General features: G+C 44.1%; 1 protein-coding gene across 5 annotated transcripts in view; it reads left to right on the top strand.

Moving 5' to 3' along the window:
• Nucleotides 1-16079, top strand: part of nalcn (sodium leak channel, non-selective) — a 127520-nt gene that overhangs the window by 90949 nt on the left and 20492 nt on the right. For all 5 annotated transcript variants that reach the window (XM_079517969.1, XM_079517972.1, XM_079517971.1 and 2 more), the window contains 9 exons: nt 9045-9181; nt 10071-10212; nt 10688-10761; nt 12778-12879; nt 13072-13141; nt 13271-13362; nt 13825-13947; nt 14475-14531; nt 14757-14877. In XM_079517969.1, coding sequence (XP_079374095.1) covers nt 9045-9181; nt 10071-10212; nt 10688-10761; nt 12778-12879; nt 13072-13141; nt 13271-13362; nt 13825-13947; nt 14475-14531; nt 14757-14877 — 918 coding nt within the window. The remainder of the gene's footprint in view (nt 1-9044; nt 9182-10070; nt 10213-10687; nt 10762-12777; nt 12880-13071; nt 13142-13270; nt 13363-13824; nt 13948-14474; nt 14532-14756; nt 14878-16079) is intronic.

Genomic DNA, 16079 nt, shown 5'->3' with positions numbered 1-16079 from the left:
CATATAATATTGAGATAATAATATATTATATTATATTATATTATATTATATTATATTATATTATATTATATTATATTATATTATATTATATTATATTATATTATATTATATTATATTATATTATATTATAAACACACACACACACACACACACACACACACACACACACACACACACACACACACACACACACACACACACACACACACACACACACACAATGTTTATATAATGTATAAATTCACAATCAGGAGCAGCATTTCTTTGACCATATTACACATATAATATACCCCTTCCCCAGTATTGGTAGTATTGGTGTATATCCACAATAGCAAGTAGTCCAGCATCTACGTGCAGTATTTTTGATGGAATTGTCCACTTCACGATAAAAGCATGACATTTGGCACACGGTTGGAGCATGCCATAAGGAAAATGTTTGGCTATAGGGCCATCGCAGATTTGTCCCGTGGTAACCATGGCAGCCATTTTCCAAAACGGCCACCACATGCTGTTATCTATCTATAAATGCGCCGAAAAATGTCTGTCACTCAGTCATTCTGTCTGTCCTTCTGTCTGTAGCCTACACTTCCTTAACCTGACTCCGCCAGATGGGGCAGTACAGAGTACTCTCTATACTGCCCCATCTGGCGAACATCATTTGCTGTTCATATATTCAGAACGGGTAAGGACTAGTTTGACCAATTCAGGTTCTAGACCACCTAGTATCACCTTGTATTTGGTCCCAGGTTAACCCATTTTGTGGCGGGAACCCCTTTTGGTGTTGGCATTATGTTATGCTTTAGCTATTGAAAAATAGCAGATCTACAAGCTCATAGCGCGCCACTTGGTGGCGCGCTACGAGCTTGTAGGTCTGCTATATTTGAAAAATCGAAGAACGACTGACATGGAAACATAGCTTTTTCAGAAAACTGTCAGGATGTAGAAGACATTTTTAGAATCTGATCTCAGGTCAAAATGGGTTAAGCAAGGTGAGCCTTTGTGTTGTGAGGTATCTGAGCACGGCTCAGTAACGTGGTCTGGGGAGTGTACAGTACATGTGCTCTGGATCACGGCTCATTGCCCAGCTAATGAGAGCAAGGGGGCGACCCTCCCTCCTTCCTCCCCCATTGGTCCAGTGGCTGGCCCTGGGGGTCTTGGGAGCCCAACCGACAATGTCAAATGAAGGGAGGCATCTTGGCATGTTTGTGCGTTGGCATGGTGTTGCTCAGGGGTGGGCAACTGGCGGCCCGGGGGCCACATGCGGCCCTCACCTTCACTTAATGTGGCCCTCAGGTTAATGTCAGAATACTGATATAATATTGGTTTCAGCTGTTTACAATTCCACAACATGCAAACATGACCCGCTTTAATTACTTCAGTCTAAATTAGTAGCTCATTGCTCAACACAAGTATAATTAAAGGCATTTGAAATGACATAAAAATGTTAATTTTCAGGATTTCAATTAAAAAATAGCAAAAAAAAAAGGTTTCAATTCGAATATAGCAAAAATAGCCGATCTACAAGCTCAAAACGCGACGACAGTAATATATGGCCCTAGGGAGTGAGTGTGGAAATATAGTGGCCCTCTCCATCGTCAAAGTTGCCCACCCCTGGTGTTGCTGTTCCACTGTATTTCTGTAAACACATACACACGCACACTTTGATACTTTTCTCATGACATGACCTACGTATGATGGATCTCAGAAGGCCTATTATTAACAGCTATTTTAACTGCTTGTTCTATGATCACACAACACACACACACACACACACAGAGCAGAGCGGGATAGCTGTAGTGGAGAACAGCAGTGTTTCAGTGTTTGCATGGTGAAATTGTGTTGAATTAATGTCCTCCCACCAGCTCCATATCTCGGTGCGGGTGGGCAGCAGCAGGCTCTGTGGGCGACCATTCATCAGATCCCCATTGTCTCATTGTCCATTCTGACAGATATCACACATTATATTCACACGCCTCCGAGGCACTTTTTCGGAGGACTCGTTAACCCATTTTCGGCGGGAACCCATGTTGGTGTTAGCATTATGTTATGCTTTAGCTATTGAAAAATAGCAGATCTACAAGCTCATAGCGCGCCACCGAGTGGCGCGCTACGAGCTTGTAGGTCTGCTATTTTTGAAAAATCGAAGAACGACTGACATAGAAACATAGCTTTTTCAGAAAACTGTCAGGATGTAGAAGACATTTTTTTAATCTGATCTCAGGTCAGAATGGGTTAACTCGCCAGTATAGCAGTAGAGTGTGCATTCACACTCAATGCAATAGTCAATACTCACTTTGATGAAAGGCTTCACAGCAAAATGATTCGGCTTGATAACGCCATCCAGAGCACATTCAAAACCCCTTCTTCAGATCAAATGATGTCCCCTCTCTGGAATGTTGTTTTCCCCCACATTGTTACCTCTCTGGCTCCGTGGTTATTTGCCGACAACAGCGAGATCATTTGTGAAAGTGTTATGGTACTGACAGTCAGCCTTCCCAAAGGCCTTTCATACCCCTGGTGGAATCAGTGAAGGATGCAGCTGCCTCCAAAAAAAAGAACCCATAGTGCTGTGTTCCCTCCTCTCAGACTCAGAGGGAACACAACCGATACTAAGTGGCGTCTGCCTTCAAGATGGACAGAAGTGGTTTTGTCATTCTGCCAATTCAGCATGCTGTCTGGCTGCCAGGTATCCCCCCCCCCTGCATGAGCTCCCCTGGCAGCAGCTCTGAATGCTCACATCTAAACACTGATTGAGACGGGTGACTTAACCCATTTAGGCCTGACGTCAAAATAAAAAAAAAACGTTTTTGTTTTTTGTGCCGCATTTTTACGATTTTTCAAAAATAGCAGACCTACAAGCTCGTAGCGCGCCACTCGGTGGCGCGCTATGAGCTTGTAGATCTGCTATTTTTCAATAGCTAAAGTGTAACATAATGCTAACACCAAAAGGGGTTTCCGCCCAGAATGGGTTAACAATAATGTAAATGAACGTCTTCCGCGTGTTGCTTTTGTCGATAATAGTTCTAAGGGTCTCTTCTGTTCGTTTTTCAGCCTGGCGTTCACTCCACATGAGATTCCTTTTTGCTTAATATGTCCTCATTTAACCCATTTTGGGCGGAAACCCCTTTTGGTGTTAGCATTATGTTATGCTTTAGCTATTGAAAAATAGCAGATCTACAAGCTCATGGCGCGCTATGAGCTTGTAGGTCTGCTATTTTTGAAAAATCGAAGAACGACTGACATAGAAACATAGCTTTTTCAGAAAACTGCCAGGATGTAGAAGACATTTTTAGAATCTGATCTCAGGTCAAAATGGGTTAAAGATGTCTTGATACAGAGATCATTTATTTTCTGTATGTGTCTCCATACACACATTATTAGACCCACCCATACATGGATCCTCAATGTCACAAGGCGCCGGTAGCTGTTCTTTTATGCCGAAGACCAGCACAGGTGCTCAATCCACCTCTGGTCCCTGGCTAACAAAGCTCTGGAATCCCTTAACCCATTCTGACCTGAGATCAGATTCTAAAAATGTCTACATCCTGACAGTTTTCTGAAAAAGCTATGTTTCTATGTCAGTGGTTCCTTCGATTTTTCAAAAATAGCAGACCTACAAGCTCATAGCGCGCCACTCGGTGGCGCGTTATGAGCTTGTAGATCTGCTATTTTTCAATAGCTAAAGCATAACATAATGCTAACACCAAAAGGGGTTCCCGCCCAACATGGGTTAATGTAAATCTCCCAGCTCAACCAAGCTTGAAATTGGTCTGAATTGGGAGAAGAAAGCCCAGGCCTGACACCTGAATGGCTCTGAAGGCAAAACACATTAGTCTCAGCCCCGCTGCTAGGTGGCGGTGGGCAAAGTACTCCACCCCAGTATTATATATATATTCCACATTTGCGCCACATTTTCACGATTTTTCAAAAATAGCAGACCTACAAGCTCGTAGCGCGCCACTCGGTGGCGCGCTATGAGCTTGTAGATCTGCTTTTTTTCAATAGCTAAATTATAACATAATGTTCAAAGTACGTCTTGAGTCAAAGTATAGATACTCCTGGTCAAATATTACTATTATATTAGAAAGAAAGCTCTGTTAAATGTGTACTTGAGGGAGTACTTGCTTCTAAAAAAATAGTTTCCAAAGTACATGCTTTTAAAACTATTTAATTATTCCAAAATTTAAATTACAAACTACAAACCACATTTTCTTTTTAATTTAGTCATTTTTTCCAAAAAACGGAGGTCTCCGTCCTATCAAATAATCCCGTTCGTCGCCCCAGCACGGCGATTAATCACAGGACGGAACATTAATGATATCAGCTCCCAGCCTGTGGAGCGCACCAGCTCCACAGGCTGGGAGCGCCTGTTAGCTAACTCCACCACCTCGGCTCTCCCCCTCTCATGCAAGAAATTGTGACTATATTAAGTCACAACACCAACTTTGATGAGGCAGTATTGCTTTGTTTTCAAAATATATGGTTTTCTTAATTTCCTGAAAAATGAACATTTGGGAGTTGGGTGGTTTCTTCCTGACAGCAGAGATATGTAATGCTACCTTATCCAATTCTGGGCGGGAACCACTTTTGGTGTTAGCATTATGTTATGCTTTAGCTATTGAAAAATAGCAGATCTACAAGCTCTCGGTGGCGCGCTACGAGCTTGTAGGTCTGCTATTCTTGAAAAATCGAAGAACGACTGACATAGAAACAGAGCTTTTTCAGAAAACTTTCAGGATGTAGAAGACATTTTTAGAATCTGATCTCAGGTCAAAATGGGTTATAGGATAGTGCAGGGGTTCTCAACGTTTTTGGCCGGGGACCCCCGGAAATGCTTTGGCAATATCTCGGGACCCCCGCCCCGCCCCCTCCCGACCCCCAATATAAATTGACTGCTACAATAACCTTAACCCATTTTGGGCGGGAACCCCTTTTGGTGTTTTAAGATTATGTTATAATTTAGCTATTGAAAAATAGCAGATCTACAAGCTCATAGCGCGCCACCGAGTGGCGCGCTACGAGCTTGTAGGTCTGCTATTTTTGAAAAACCGTGAAAAACAAAAACAAAAAAAAACTTTTTTGTTTTTTGAAAAATAATTTGGGGACCCCCTAAAATAATTTGGCGACCCCCTGAGGGGTCGCGACCCACGGGTTGAGAACCCCTGGGATAGTGTAGTGAAAGTCATACTGTAAGTATCCACACATACAAATTCTCAAGTAAAGCCTACATAAAATCACACAACAGATAGAATGTACTAAAGTACAGTAAGTACTTTAGTACTGCAAGTAAATGCACTTTGTGACTGTCCTCCACTGCTGCTAGGCTACACTGCTTGAGCTATATGGAAGTCTTTGATTTATTATCCACTCACACTAATACAAAGAAACATGACATAGTTTCTCTTGTGCACATGCAAATAATGCACACTTGTGTGTATAATATGATCAGACTCTCAAGTTCAAAGAAAAGCATGCCATTATTTCACGCACGCACGCACGCACGCACGCACGCACGCACGCACGCACGCACACACACACACACACACACACACACACACACACACACACACACACACACACACACACTTGCAAAGGCAGAAACATACTGTACTCACAGTCTCACACCATGGTTTTAAACATTGCTGTGCTTCCACATCATTATGCTGTTCTATCTGTCCAGTTTTCCTTCATAAGAAAGTGATTCCTCCCTGTTTTTAAATTACGTAAAGCTTAAAGTAATCAATAGCGAGTGGATTGTGCTGGCATGTGCTCTATACCATAAGCTCTTACTAATACATGTGTGTATTATTGATCCAGCATATCGACGAGGCTTTAGGGCCCTGACGCTTTAGCAGGTACAGGTTCATAGTGACAACGTGCTGTGCCCCCGCTCGCTCGCTGTGCAAACAATGTTACATAATATCAATACTCAAGGGACTGTAATACATTTGGAATGCAGCCGACTATCCCGCTATCTCCCATAATTATAGTCTATATCCCAGGACATTAACGGCCCCAAGGTGTGACAGACATGCCCCTACATATAGGGGGGGAACCTAATGATCCCACGGTCGAGTGGATAAAAGTTTTGTTTCCCGACGGTAAACCGAAATTAAATTCATTCTCATGGTGACATGTGGCTTCCCAGAGACCCATATAATATAAACGAACGGATAGATAAACTGTACTGAAATAATAAGTTAAGTAGTATAGAAACACTGTCTACTTTGTTCATTAAATGGAGAGAGCGGGGACAAGGGAACAAGTAGTTCACAGAATGTGACAGTGTGATCAGGGCAGGCTTAACACTGAGTGGCATCGGATAGGTTACAGTATTCATTAACGGGAGACAGGATGAGAGGGAGAGAGAAAGTGAGCATGAAGCAAACCAACCATGAGAAGAAATGCAGAGAAAGAAAGTGTGATAGAGAGAGCCCCCCCCCCCCCCCCCCCCCCCCCCCCCCACACACACACACACCCCCGCTGCCTCTGGGTTATGGTACTGTAAGCTTAACAGTAATGGGATACTGCTGCAGAGAAGGCTGCTGAACCGGAGCCATACTGTACATCTCGCTGACTTGGCCTCAATTGATTAGGGCCCCGCGGGACAGGCAGGGTCGGTCAACGTTATCGGCGCGCTGTGTGTGGGTGTGTTTTTGTGGGTGTGCACACGCGTGTCCGTGTGTGGGTGTGTTTTTTGTGGGTGTGCAACACGCGTGTCCGTGTGTGGGTGTGTTTTTTGTGGGTGTGCACACGCGTGTCCGTGTGTGGGTGTGTTTTTGTGGGTGTGCACACGCGTGTCCGTGTGTGTTTTTGTGGGTGTGCAACACGCGTGTCCGTGTGTGGGTGTGTTTTTGTGGGTGTGCAACACGCGTGTCCGTGTGTGGGTGTGTTTTTGTGGGTGTGCAACACGCGTGTCCGGGGGTTGGATACGTTTGACTTGAGCACGGTGGTTGTTGTGGGGCATTCAACATACAACAAATATCAAGCTATGCCGTTTGAGATGACTTCAGCACTTTTTCTGCAGCAAAGTTTCCTCCAGCAAACTGCACCGTTAGAGGAGAAGCCTCGCTTTATATTCCGTCTCTGACCTTATGCCAAAGAGGTCGCCTCAACTCTTTTTGGTGGACTTATTTTATATAGCCGCAATGTCGCAGCAGAAGAGAAGATGAAAAGAAGATGTTTTATTAACTTTCCTATAGCCACGTTAGCCTCACTGATTTCTTAGACTGCTGCATCCCAACTCTACTAGTTTTAATACCTACAATCTCCTCCACAACTTTGTTTCATAATGTCAATGTTAGAAAGCCAGTTTTCTGCCATTTTTTTTTCTGCCAACTGTCTCCTTGCCTATACTGCACTCTACTTTCCTCTTCTCCTCTCTGTATGCAGACAGAAAAGCCTGGCTAGGAAAAGGTGGACGACGTAATTCCATCTTTCACATCTTTCATCTGTTCGAGGCAGATGAAATCCACATAGCCTTCATGTTAGTTTGCTAGAGAGAGGGAATGGATAGGCAGATTATCGTTTGTCCTTTGTCATGCCCCCTCACACACACACACACACACACACACACACACACACACACACACACACACACACACACTGTCACACGCACACACACACACACACACACACACACACACACACACACACACACACACACACACACACACACACACACACACACACACACACACACACACAGAAATGGAGGGGATACATTGGTAGATGCACAAACAGACAAGCAGACCGAATGAGACCCATTATGCCTTAAAAACAGAAGGGTGCTTTCAGACAGTCAGGAACTAAGGGAGTCAGACAGCCAGGAATAGCAATACCAGTGTGCAACACACACACACGCACGTACACACACACACGCACGCACACGTGCAAGCGCGCACACGTGCACAGATGTATGCACACACACACACACACAGAAATGGAGGGATACATTGGTAGATGCACAAACAGACAAACAGACCGAGTGACGGAGAGAGAGACAGCCCAATCAATATGGCGGACCGCGGGGTCGCCTGCTCTTTATGATAAGCCCTCATTCGTTCACCGTCTGGGCCCAAAACTCGGTTCACCTCCCGGCCTATAATCTGAATGGCATTATCAGGGTTATCCCGACTGGCTCCCAGAAAGAGAATACATGCCAGGAAACGTTCAGCCGCCCACACACCCCTTCCTACTAGATCTTATTAAATATAAACAATTGGTTTAATTTGCTCTGCCAGGGCACCGCCCCACGCCAGTCTGTGCTAGCTTTCCCCGGCCTGCACCATGCATGCATATTATTTCTAACCATTTACTTATTCTTTTTGTTTGCATTAACCATTCCAGCATAATCTGTTCTTTTCTTCCCTCCTTTCGTTGCATCCTTCATCCTTCTTTTATGAAAGTAAGTGGGACCTCAGGACTGTCTGTCTGTGCTGTATAGTGTGCTGTGGGACCTCAGGGTACCTCAGGGACCTCAGGGTACCTCAGGGACCTCAGTAAGTGGGACCTCAGGACTGTCTGTCTGTGCTGTATAGTGTGCTGTGGGACCTCAGGGTACCTCAGGGACCTCAGGGGACCTCAGGGTACCTCAGGGTACCTCAGGGACCTCAGTAAGTGGGACCTCAGGACTGTCTGTCTGTGCTGTATAGTGTGCTGTGTGTGTTGCTGTAGGTAAGTAGGTGTGTTGCTGCCATCCTCAGGCCAACCCTATGTCTGCGTCCCCCAAAGCGTCAGTCAAAGATCTGTTCTTGCTGTGTTTCCTGGAGAGAAAACACACGCACGCACACACACACACACACACACACACACGTGCAGAGCTCCAAGGTCATCGTCTTACAACTCCCCCAGTTACCAGCCCTGACGTTTCTACACCTACTTTACCTGTATTATTTTCTCCCTCCCCACACCTGCAACATGATTACTTGAGTCTTTTTGGCCTATTTTGTAGTGTTGTACATTAACTATTTCCTATACTCTTTCTTTCTTTCTTTCTTTCTTTCTTTCTTTCTTTCTTTCTCTCTCTCTCTCTCATACTTTAGCTGAAGCAAAGTGAAGCAAATGCTGACACCAAAGAAAAGCTTCCTCTCAGACTCCGTATCTTTGAGAAGTTCCCCAACAGACCACAAATGGTCAAGGTCTCCAAGCTCCCATCTGACTTCACTGTACCCAGGATCAGGTAAGTAGCCACTAGCCACACAGGCAAGGACGACCGGGAAAGCAAAGTCTTTGGTTTCCGGGGGGAGTATGATTGCAAAGCTGATTGTAAATGACGGAAGGGTCACCACCAGGAGTGGAGCCTGCGGCTTAATTTGACTCAACATGGGGAAGCTCACCCGGTCCAGAACTTTTACAGATCACTGTATGTCTGCTTTCACACGGTCACTGCTGGCACTGCGTGTGTTTAGAATGAAGATGAGAAAATTATGTCCGACTTGTCCAAGCTAGATCGAAACCATCAATATGTTGGAGGGGTGGGCTTATCATTTTGATATAGCATGCAGTGATGATTAGCAGCAGAGCTGAACTGTGTCCCACTCGGAGGACTTCAGAATCGATTTAATCACATTTTAGAGGCTGATTAGTGCACAGCTGGGGCCTTCAACCCCCACAGACATCCTAGTCCACAGCAGCCCATCTGCTGCGGCTTCAGCTAAGCTTAAACCTGGGAGTAGTTATGACTGTTACTGTATGTGCACAGGTCTGTGTTGGGATGTGAAAAACAAAACAAAACAAATTACCCTGATCTCAAACCTGAACTTCGCTTTGTGACGTATTGTCAGCACAGCAAGCTTATACTGACATGCTTACTGTATACTGGCACGTTTTCTGCCTGTACATATATTGTGGCGGTGTCTGTACTGTAGGTCTGTCAGCACAAATTGGCTGGTGTGTGTGTGTGTGTGTGTGTGTGTGTGTGTGTGTGTGTGTGTGTGTGTGTGTGTGTGTGTGTGTGTGTGTGTGTGTGTGTGTGTGTGTGTGTGTGTGTGTGTGTGTGTGTGTGTGTGTGTGTGTGTGTGTGTGTGTGTGTGTGTGTGTGTGTGTGTGTGTGTGTGTGTTCGTTCCAGGGAAAGCTTTATGAAGCAGTTTATTGATCGTCAACAGCAGGACACTAGCTGTTTGTTCCGCCGTCTCCCATCGGCCTCATCCTCCTCGTGCGACCACTCCAAACGCTCAGCCATTGAAGACAACAAGTACATCGACCAGAAGGTACATTTTATGTGTATCTATTAAAGAAGTCCCGATCGGTATCGGAAAAGTATCGGTATGGGCCCTTATTTGTCATATCGGTCACATCGGTATCGGTGAATATGCCAGTCTAACCAGCGATCCGACACAGGGGTAAGGGGTTGACACTATGGCAGGTAAATAAAATGTTGGGGCATGTGGAGTTTGCTTTCGAGTTGCCCAAACTGCAAGTGCACATTTGAGTGAGGAGTCTGCTATAAACACAACACGAGATATATAGCTAGATAGATATAAACACAACACGAGATCACAACACTGGTATCGGTATTCGGTATTGGTATCGGATAACACAGAAATTGAGGTATCGGGATCGGGATCGGAAGCGAAAAATGTTTATCTGGACATCCCTAATAGAGCGAGAGAGAGAGAGAGAGATGATTTAAATGTACTTTGTGTTCATTTAGTTGATCCTTGTAACAAATGTGTTGTTTATTAGCTCCGCAGGTCAATATTCAGTATACGCGCACGCAATCTCCTGGAAAAAGAGAACACCGTCAATAAAATTCTGCGGTAAGACACTTCACCAATCTTCACTCCAAACATAATACTGGTGTCTTGGTTGTTGTGCTTTTGTTTTATTAGGTGGGCGTCCAGGATAGTTTTATGATGTTCTAGACTGATCAGTATTCTTTGAGGTCCACTTTGCAATTATTTTTCTTTTTTTCCCCAAGATCTTTTATTGGGGCTTTTCTGCTTTTATTGATATTATATAGTAGAGAATGACAGGAAACAGGCAGAGAGAGAGAGAGAGACGGGGAGTGACAATGACACGCAGCAAATCTCTTACAGACATCACACACACTCGCCCACTTCAGACTCATTTGCCGGTACGATTAAGCAAAATGGATAATTTGCTGTTTGGCACGGCGAAGCTGGCACTGACTGCAGATTAGCTTGACTGCACCGTGTCCAATCTGGTTCTCATCAACCCTTCATTCTTCTAATCTGAACGACAGCTCCGTTGAGTCTACACGTCACCTGGCCCTGTCACAGTCACACACACGCACACGGCACGCGCACGTACATGCACATCATCACCACAAACACTCTCACACATAGAGAGTCACACACACACGCACACACACACAATGCCATCAATCATGCATGGATGCTCAATGCCAATAAACAACACATCAACACGTATCCATAAATAAGGCACACGACACAGCGATCTCCTCACAAACAGCTTGGTTCTCGGACATGTTGTTTTCCTGTGTTAGGCCTATACACACTAGGGCATTACTAGTAAATCCACTAGTCGACCTTGCTGGTACTAGTTGACTAGTTGATAAGAAAAAAGAAAAAAAAAGTTTATTTTTTAATTTTTTCCCCGATTGTGTAGGCCTCAAGATCAGGTAGATTATAGTTATAGTCACCATGTACACAGTTTTTCAATGTACAAATATGTATTAATTATGTATTCATTTATTTTATTTTTTACATAATAGGTAGTTAAACAACTAGTCGACTAGTAAACTAGGCAACTAGTCAACTAGTAAAAATGACTAGAAGTGAATGCCCTAATACACACGCACGCATATACGCATGAATGCACTGCGTATAGGCTGGATAACATGAATTGTTTCCTGTTGTTGTAGAATAGTTCTGCATACAGAAGGCCCGATGGTTTGTTTTGGTTAGGGATGATCAACTGGCGTGTTCTGTCATTAGGAAGTAGTAATGTGGAGCTTATTTGTTTTCGGTAGTGTGAGCTGGCTTGATATGAAAGTACATCCCCCAGCCATGATTTACAAACACCACTGGCACCTGGCCATGACGCCAGTATGTCACAGGGACTTACCCCCAACCCAGCCCTTGATGCTGAGTGCCAAGCAGGGGGGCACTGGATCCTAGAAGGGGAAATTAGCACTTAGTCTCAATACAAAAATGCAGATTACCGGGTGTTACGGCTCACAAAGTATCACTGTTAACCCATTTAGGCCTGACGTCGAAATGTATAAAATGTCTTCTAAATCCTGACAGTTTTCTGTCAGGATTTGCGCCACTTTTTCACGATTTTTCAAAAATAGCAGACCTACAAGCTCGTAGCGCGCCACTCGGTGGCGCGCTATGAGCTTGTAGATCTGCTATTTTTCAATAGCTAAATTATAACATAATGTTTCAAACACCAAAAGGGGTCCCCGCCTGAAATGGGTTAACACAATATATGCCCAAGACGTCCACAGACGTCCTAGGAACTACTGCATGTAGTCTGTGGACGTCTTGGTAATTTTTTAATTAAAGAAATAAATTAAAATGTGGGTCTAAATGTGTGTTGTGATTGTACGTGCTGCACAATATGCAATAAATGTACCGTTAAGGGCACTGGATCCTATTCTTTAGTATTATCCGGCCAGGAAATCGAGCCCCGACCTCCCGATCTCAGAGCGGTCATTAGGAAGTAGTTAGGTTCAATAAGAACAATCGGGTTGACATTTAGATCTATGGATAACGTACATCCGATCCGGTTTTCACGATGTTGTAAGCTAGAGGAAACAGTGTGTTTGTGTGTGCCTTTCCCTGCAGGGCCTGCACCAGACAGCGGATGCTCAGTGGATCTATTGAGGGCCAGCCTGCCAAGGAGCGCTCCATACTGAGTGTTCAGCACCACATCCGACAGGAACGCAGGTCTGAGACAAGCGGATCAACATGCACATCCATACGCATTGACAAGACACTTGTAGGCTCATCTCTCTCTCTTTCTCCCTCTTTCTCTCCCTCTCTCTTGCTCTCTCTCTGTCTCTCTGTCTCTGTCTCTGTCTCTCTCTCTCTCTCTCTCTCTCTCTCTCTCTCTGTCTATCTTTGCCATTCATCTGGCAGGTCTCTGAGACACGGCTCTACCAGTCAGAGGATCAGCCGAGGAAAGTCGCTGGAGACACTTACGCAGGATGTAAGTAAGCACGTGTGCACCACCCACGGCCGCGAACATGTACTGCAGTTTGCTCTGTAACATCCAAAGTAATTCAATAGAGTTGGAGCATTATGTAAAACGCCAGTCTGTTGTTCTCCAAACTCTTAGCATTCCAGTACGGTACGCTATCGTAACGCACAGAGAGAAGACAGCGAGATCAAGATGATCCAAGAGAAGAAGGAACAGGCCGAGATGAAACGGTGTGCACACCCACACACATGCTAATACAGTGTGAACTTTTTTTTTTAATGTACTAAGTTTGCCAGCCAAGTTTCTACAGCCTATTGTGTTATCATGTAAATTATGGTTTTATCGCGTTCAGCGGTTCAAATGCCAACTTCTACGTTCTACACCAATTATTTGCAGCAAAATCAATCTTTATTTAACGATCTAATTTCGTGGCATTTGAAATTTCAAAGTTAGCGTAACATTAAAAAGGGTATCTTTGAAAAAGAGCAACATTTTGGCAAGTGTCTGACAGTGTGCGGCGGGACCTTTTCTTTGTTTTTCAAAGATACCCTTTTTAATGTATGCTCTATTGCCCTACCGTACGCACCTGTCACTAGCCTTCTGAGGTGTGCATCGGCCTTTTGCTAAAAGCGTTAGCGTAACGAAACCTAAGCATTTAAACAGGGTTTGTGGCCCATGTTGTGTTTGAGAAGGAAGGTTCAGGAGGAGGAGCTCAGGGAGAACCATCCGTACTTTGACAAGCCTCTGTTCATCGTGGGCCGAGAGCACCGCTTCAGGACCTTCTGCAGGACGGTGGTCCGAGCTCGCTTCAACGCGTAAGGCCTCCCGATGATCCTTTTATATGTGCCGCTCGCCTTAACCCATTTTGACCTGAGATCAGATTCTAAAAATGTCTTCTACATCCTGACAGTTTTCTGAAAAAGCTATGTTTCTATGTCAGTCGTTCTTCGATTTAAAAAAAATAGCAGACCTACAAGCTTGTAGCGCGCCACCGAGTGGCACGCTATGAGCTTGTAGATCTGCTATTTTTCAATAGCTAAAGCATAACATAATGCTAACACCAAAAGGGGTTCCCGCCCAAAATGGGTTCATGTTCAACTGAAAGTTTTACATTATTTTCATTAAAAAAAATGTATAATCCGTAACCATTGATGCTACATTATCCAAAACTTTCCAAAAATAGCGAAAATAGCTAATCTACAATATTCTACAATATTCTAGATCAACATGATTCATGAGTATAACATACTGTATGGCTTAAACTTTTCTTATCATACTACGTCAGCCAACATGCAACCGATGTTTATACACTATAAACTCATGTATATTTCTATCTACGCAGGTCCAAAACAGACCCAATAACGGGTGCAATGAAGAACACCAAATACTACCAGCTTTAGTAAGTGTGATGATTTGTCAAGGTCCACTACTTTGATCCATTCTTTCTAAAAAAAATCACTTATATGCTATAATAATACTTTGGAGATATGCAGGCTGGCTTGCTCTACTTAAATTATAACAGCATTGGTGTGTTGCTCAGTCTGATTAGGCCACTGAACTGAATTTGTGCATCTGTGTGTGTGCGTGTGCGTGCGTGCGTGTGCGCGTGCGTGTGTTCCTGCAGTGATCTTCTGGGTCTGGTGACCTATCTGGACTGGGTGATGATCTTCGTGACCATCTGCTCCTGTATATCTATGCTGTTTGAGTCTCCTTTCACGAGGGTCATGCAGGCACCTTCACTACAGGTAATACAACTGGATGGACGGGCGGATGGACGGGCGGAATGTACGGACTGACGGACGGATGGATTAATTTGATGCATGGAAATTGATAGATGGTCAATGCATATGTATTTACGTATGTACTGTATAGCTCAAAGACCAAAATAACGCACGCACATCCTCCAACTCCGGTGCTGAGCCGCCAAACTGCAAGAGCAGCAAGAATATAAAGGGAAAAAAAGCTTGCTGCAAAAAAGACAAAAAGTAGAAGAAAAGTTGTTTTGTTTGCTATCGCATGAAGTCTGGAGCGTCTTATGTGTGAGTTGCGATCTGCTATATATAGTATGCATATCCGATGAGAATATGAGATCTTCTATAGAGCTAGTATATATAGAGTCAATTCTAAGGTATGGTATCACCAGTTGGTTTGGAAACCTAACTGTAAAATACAAATCTGAGATCCTTAGATTAGCCAAAATGGCAGGGAAGATCATGGGTATGTCTACACCTCCGATCACCCCCCTGGTCTTCTTTGAGCAGGCCACCATTGGACAGGTTAAGTGTCTGACCCCTCCCATGTACTATACCCTGAGTATCGGCTAATGCCAGGTACCAGGTCCATGCGCGCAAATATAATAGGTACAGCAAGCATTCCTTTGTCCCTCTGTCAATGACACTCCTTAACAGAGTCCTTACAGAGGGCAGACAGGGTAGGGGTTTGATTGATTGATTGATTGAAATATTTATTAACAGTTTGCAGAATTACAGTACATTTCAAGCACAAACTCAATACAAAGGCTGTTAACTGTGAGTGGACGACCCAATTAAGCATTACACTTGCAAGAGGGTCCACCATGTTCAATTCATCAAAACATTTAGAGACGTACAAATAGACACTTCTATATAGACAAAGAACAGAACAGGAATTCATCATAATGGAGGTAAAAAGGGAAAAGAAACATATACAGTGAGGGAAAAAGGGGGGGGGGGATTCAGATTTTACGGGGGACAGTTTCGAATTGCAGCCATCCGTAGGTGCCCTTTGAGAGCGGTTTTGAAGGAGTCAAGGGATTCGCATGTCTTAATGACTGTTGGTAGGGCGTTCCACATTTTGGTGGCATAGGAGCGAAGGTCGAAGGTTTTGAGGTGATGTTCTTCCTCTTTTGCACTAGGTATGGTGGTGTGTGGTTTTTTTAATGTTGTACGGGTCACTGTGTGCCTTTGTT

Source organism: Electrona antarctica (assembly GCF_951216825.1).
Source record: "Electrona antarctica genome assembly, chromosome: 13".
Classification (NCBI taxonomy): domain Eukaryota; kingdom Metazoa; phylum Chordata; class Actinopteri; order Myctophiformes; family Myctophidae; genus Electrona; species Electrona antarctica.
Note: the sequence above shows the minus strand (reverse complement) of the source record. Positions and strands in the feature narration are given on the sequence as shown.